Below are 6,213 nucleotides of genomic sequence, written 5' to 3' on the forward strand. Positions count from 1 at the left end.
CTCTGCATTTGGCGTTAATTTATGATTAAGATAGTTGCCACTCTTGCATGTCTGTGGTGGCTAGAGAACCTAATTTTCATTTACTTTTTTTTTTTCTAAGAAGGAATCCATTTATTAAGTATTGTGAATTAAATTCTCGTCTGTGAGAAGCTTTTAAATAAATCCTTTATTTTGAAAGATACTTCTCTGGGTAATGGTGTTTTTGAAACATTGTTACGCTGTCTTTGGATAGTCCCTATGTTTGTTTTGGAACATGGGCTAAAGTCAGTCTTACGAGGTAGAGACAGCGAGCATGTTGGATTTTGTTGTTTGTTTTTGTTAAACATGTAAAATCCCTAGGAAAGGATGCAAGTCAGACCTGCTTTGCAGAAGGTATCTGGAAGCACAAGAAGGTTTCACTAACATCATCTTGTGTTGGACAGGACTGCCTCTGATAAAGGCAAAATGGCTTTCAGTAAAGGATACCGTGTCTATCACAAGCTGGATCCACTTCCATTCAGTGTGATAGTGGAAACCAGAAACAGAGAAGAATGTCTCATGTTTGAATCCGGAGCTGTGGCTGTCCTCTGTAAGTTGATATGTTTTGATAACTACAATGTAAAAAGTTGGCAGACTTGATATTGTGTAAGCTGTTTATTTATGGAATATAGAGAAGCAGCTATTCTGTTTTCTTATTTGCTAATGGAGAGGCTTCTGGTTTAAATGAGAAAAAAAAAAAAGACATTTTCATGCCTTCATCTGTTGAGAGAGAATTTTACACATTTAATTACATTTCATCATGCTTATATATTTTCGTGTATACTAAATTTTCTCCTCCTTACAGTTTCCAACACCATCTGCTTATTTGTTTGGTTCTGAACAACGTTCTCCTTTTTGAATACATGCTAACTCATTGAAAAGCTAATTCTCTATGTTGTGTTTCATAATAAAAAATTCTGTGTTCTTAAATGGTATATCATCTTAATTTGGTTTTATTTCATTTTGTATCATGATTTTTGAAGGCTTTTTGATTTTTGGCTTTATTTTGTCCCTGTATTTTTAACCTATCTTGAGACTCTGTATTGATTTGTCTTGTAATAAAATGAGTAATATTTGGAGCAAACTGTCTTCCACTGCAAAGTTATTTTTACGTGTTTTCAGGGATAAATGCATTAAATGTTTCTCTTAAATTCTTTTTGCCCCCCTCCCCCCTTTATTTTTTTTAAGTCATAGTTGAAGGAGGACACTAAAATGACAAGTGCAGAAGAGATCTGTGAAACCCATAGATAGGGTTTTAAAATGTAGTTTGGTTTGTATTCTTCAGAAAGTCTGAGCACCTGGTTGCACGGGGTTTCTAAGCTTGTTTTTGACTCTCGTAGAAAGCTTTCATACTGTGGAAGTATTTTTTTCTTTTTTTAGTCAATAACTCTTTGATTAATTCATTCTGATGCCTGTTTGTGGCTTTCTAGCCAAGCTATTCTGAGCACCCGATCAGAAAATGGGAGATTTGATTCACTGCCTGAAGTCTGAGTGGACTGAAAAACCTGCCTTTCAGGAGGATGCTCTGGCTTTGAGACTGGAGTAGGCTGAATGGGGAGTGTGTTCTCTAACAAGACTCAAGAGTTAGAAATGTGATTTCCGAAGAAGAGTGGGACTTGAGATACGTTTCCTTTCTTCAGTATTTGCGATTGGCTCTCCTATATGTGGGTGTGCTCCTTGGCAGTGGCATGACCTCTTTCTGGGGCACCTGGCTGTCCCTGTATCCTATCTAAGGTACTTAGAGTTAGGCGATAGAGTCATCTGTACTGGACTGGCTGTCTGAACAAGTGCTCTCTAGCATGCAGCTTAATCCGCATCTTTAGTGTGCGATTAGAACAAGCTGCCATAAACTGTTAGAGGCCTAGCAATAGGCCATGCCGGTATAATTGACGTTATAGCTGCAATTGTATGATGATCCAGCTGAAAAACAATGAGTGCTTTTCTCCTGTTTTTGAGTATTTTTTTTTTCTGATAGAGTTTCTTCTTACTATGTATTTAAGTAACGTCATTGACTTTGCCAGCAGTATTTAAAAGGCATTGTGTAGTGTGGAGTGGATTAGGAGTAAGTGTCCAGTCATAAAGCTGGTGAACAGGTTTAGTGAAATCTGTAAAATGGGGAAAAATGCTTTGAAGATTTGTGGAAAACTTTATTTTAGCATGTATTTAGTAATTACTGAACAAGCTTAAGCTACTTACGGAGAAATGTATTAAAAATAATTTATTCCTGAAAATTATGCTCAGAAAGGACAGTAAGTTAGTCACTTTTTGTGCTGTGATACACTGCATACACCTGGATAAACTTTCTTCTCTAAAAATTAAAAACCATGTCAAAGTTCCTGCCCTTTTCTATGCCTCATGTTGTTACCAAACAGAGGAAGTGGAATCTGAAGGAAGTTTGAAAACCTCTCTCCTCTTGGCTTCTGTACTTAGTAATAGTGTGTTATTAATCTGTAAAGGTTTGTCCTTGGTATTCTAATTGGTATGTGACAACATAGTAAACATTCATATTTAGCTAGAAGTGGTTACTCTAAATATTGTTTTCAGTAACCTTAACTGGTAAACTGCTTACTCTTTTTCTGTCTGGCAAATGGGCGTATTTTCCTGGTGCGTATTTAGCTGCGGCATTTTGCTTTAATTCCCTCTTTGCACCTAAACTCTTTAGGTACTGAAACATGATTCTTTTGTTAATAGTTGAAAGATCACAATCATACCCTTGAACTGCCAGGAGAAAAAGTGCTAGAGTTCCCTAGCTCAGGACTTTTTTTTTTTTTCTTCCTTTTTTTCTTCTTACTGTTTGCTTCTGGTATATATTCTTTTTAATATGTATTTAAAAGAGTACAATTATTAGTGCTTGGAGAAGATTTGTAAAGTATTAGTCCTCCATCTCTCTAGTCATGTCACAGAAACCAGTCAAAAGATTCTAACCTGTAGCCGTACAAACTTCTGGATGTTGGTACAAATCTGAAAACCAAAGTTAGTGAAAGACTGGGTCTTGGGGAAGATTCCCCAGATGTTTGTAAAATCTGTGTGAATAGATAGAAAAAAGAGTAAGTTCAAGTAGGTATCAATTTAAATCCAGAACAGCATCGCTTTGAACTGTTAAAAACTCCTATTTTTTGCTGATGGTGCCAACACTTCTTAGACTCTACAAAAATTGACAATACTGATCCCAAACTGTTAGACATTTTTCAAAAGATTTTAATAAATACTGAAGATAAAGTGTTCAGCCTTATACTCGATTGTAGTTCTTTCCTGTATGTAGAAGGTATAATATAGGCACAACCTAGTGAAATACACTTTACCATTAAAAGTGATTCAGATGGTTCAGTTCTGAGCACCATAGTGAACTGCATCTTCTGGCCTATCCATGTGTAGAAATTTGGATTTTAAATGGGCTATGAGAAAAGAATGAAAGCTTACTGATGCTTTAAATGTCACCTTAAAGGAAGTACATCTATCATTTTGCTCAGGGAGGGATAAGGGTATTAACCTTCATCTCCTTTACATTCAGTGAAGCATTGCAAGATGATTCGGAGGCTTTAGTTAGGCCTCTGTATGAAATACTATACAACTCATATGTTGTGTGATCTTTCAGCATGTGTTGGATCTGTACTGAATCTGTTATTCAAGTCAACAAAATAAGATGGAAGAAAGGAAGAGGGTCGAAGGTATGGTTCACAGAGGTGTTTGTTGCATAATCATTCAGTCTTAGCGTGGAAGCAGCCCAAGCCACGCTTCTGCTAGAAGTGTTCTATGTACTGCTTGTAATGTGGGTTAGCTAACGTTACTGTGACCAGAACATCTGAGAAATATTTCGCTTGCCTTTATATATGTAATACCTCTTTTATTGACTCACTCCTAGTGTTGGGTTAGCCTAAGATACTGAAGTCTGAGGGGATCCTGCCAAGTTGCTTCTCAAGGCCTTGTAGGAGCACTTATTTTTAAATGTCAGCAGCTTCACTGCTGATTTGTTTAGAATTTAGTGGGAGGATGTCATAGATCGATTTTGTCTTATTTGACGTATAAAATAGACAGTATATTTATTCTTTGAAACAGGACTCTTTAATGAGATATCTTACCTGTAAAGATTTCATTGACTGCGCAGGAGGGTGTTCTCTCTCCCTATTCCTCTCTGGTGAGTCATAACAAAATGAGTGGGAAGCTGTCTTTACTCCTGTCGCCTGCGATGAGTAAAGGAGAATGTTCTGTTGAGTAAAGGAGAATGTTCTGTCATCTGGGAAAATACTGAGCCCTGAGTGGACAGTGCAGGAGCTTCGTGCCCATCCTTTGGCTTCGATCTTACGGTCAAGCTGAGAAGAAAGCAGGTGTGAACAGGAAGAGGCACTATGCCCACTCTGAGCTTTCTGTAGAGCTAGATAAAGTAAGAAGTGTAATAACCTGTGTGCAGCAGGCATCCTGGTATTCATAGTCATGTTTAGCAATGCTACTCTATCACCCATTCACATTCCAGTTCTTTTTGAAAAGAAAATTTTTCCACACTGCGTTCTGGGGGATGGAGGGGGAAATCAGATACGCTATTATCTATCCACAGTAGCAAATGGGATATAAAATTTTTTCAAGAGATTTTAAGTTGATATGGTGCATGGGGAAACTAAGACACCCAGAAAAGAAACATACTGACAGATACATTTGATGAGCACCTGCTATATTATTAAGGAGGGCAACATTCTGTATGCTCACAACTAGAGTTGGTTTTTTTCTTTAGTGTTTGCTGCCAGCAGTAATAAACTGCCATTATGTGATTCTCCCCACCCCCTCGATAATGTTTATACGGAGTTTTGAGTGGAACCCTATCCCCTTAACTAGGGAAGGCGAATATTTCAAAATAAATTACTACATTCTGTTTTTCATGATGGGATCCTATAAAATAAGCTTAATATAAATATTTTCCTGTTTTATATACATATATAAATGTACAATAATAAGAAGAATTAAAATTCTTCAAGCAGTAATTTGTCCTCTAGAAAGTGTCTTTATGTTAGGGAGGAAAGGTTACATATAGGCTGTGATAGAAGCAATTTTTGAATGTATTTTGATGTACTATTATATTCATCTGAAGCCAATTTGAAGGGACTAGGATGTAAAGGCAAACAGCGCTTTCACCTTCCTGTCTTTATTACTGTTTTGACTAAGTATTGTCTTCTGGAGTGTGCCTTCCCATTAAACAGTATCTTAAAACAGTTCAGAAGCTGCAGGAAAACAACAGCTACAGTGGATGCCAAGGGCAGCTGTGCTGGTGGAGGAGGCTGTAACCTGTCTTCCTGTCATCGGGTGCCTTTCCTAGGATTCTGCCAGAATTCACTCTCCTTTCAAATCTACTGGGAAGATGTCCCACTCTGCTTTCCTGGCATTTCCAGCAAAATCACGTGGTTAACAAAGACCACATATACTAGCCTAGCATACTCTGAAAAGTACAAGAAGTACAGTAAGAATCTTCCCAGGAGGTCGGTGGAGGCAGGAACTCTTTGCTGGGAGGACTATGACCTCTTTGAATGGCATGATGGATCTGCAAGAATTTGGTCCACAGTTATGGAAATATTAAAAAGAAGTAAGTTACAGCAGAATCTGGAGGCTTTTTGCTTCTTAAGGTAGAGTAGCTTTACAGCAGTAGTAAAGACTATTCTGTATGTGTACCACAGCCCTTTGCAATATTTTAACAAGGGATTTCGCTGGCAACAAGTAATTCTCCTTATGTATGTTCCGTTTTCGGTTCAGTAAATTTTCATTTCTGTGGTAGCACACGAGATAGTAGGTAGTAGAAGTCTCGATTTTGCCCTACTGGTCATCCATTGAATGATAGCTCTTGCTAATTAAATGTCTATTAAGAAGCCTAGTTTGCATACTTCTGGTTTAGGAAAACTAATTAGCATTTCTGCATTTCGGATAGTTTGGTAGCTTTTTTGCATGCTAGCATATATTTAAATTGAAAATTTTGTAATTTTATGAATTGACTTGTACAGACAAAAGTTGCAACAGTGGGCTTTCATGTAAAATAACTATTTTAATCAGTGTTCAGTATTAGACGAAAATCTTTGTAGATTATTGGTGCTATGAAGTTTCAGAAAGCCCAAATCTGATGGAAAGGAAGTGTGTGTAGGCTGTTACGTAGGTGAGCTTTGCTTTCAAACTTTTATTTCTCTTCTCACTGCAAGCAAAGATTCTGCACACCTCACA

At 37.4% G+C, this 6,213-nt stretch overlaps 1 protein-coding gene across 1 annotated transcript in view; it reads left to right on the forward strand.

Moving 5' to 3' along the window:
* Nucleotides 1–444: 444 nt before the first annotated feature.
* The window catches only part of LOC104168175 (synaptojanin-1-like), a gene marked incomplete at its 3' end in the record, with an annotated part of 21,673 nt that continues 15,904 nt past the window's right edge, over nucleotides 445–6,213 (forward strand). Inside the window, exon 1 of the mRNA XM_009708661.1 lies at nucleotides 445–568. Within this exon, the coding sequence (XP_009706963.1) occupies nucleotides 445–568 (124 nt within the window). The remainder of the gene's footprint in view (nucleotides 569–6,213) is intronic.

The sequence above is a fragment of the Cariama cristata genome, unplaced genomic scaffold (genome assembly GCF_000690535.1).
Source record: "Cariama cristata isolate BGI_N322 unplaced genomic scaffold, ASM69053v1 scaffold38459, whole genome shotgun sequence".
In the NCBI taxonomy this organism is placed as follows: Eukaryota; Metazoa; Chordata; class Aves; order Cariamiformes; family Cariamidae; genus Cariama; species Cariama cristata.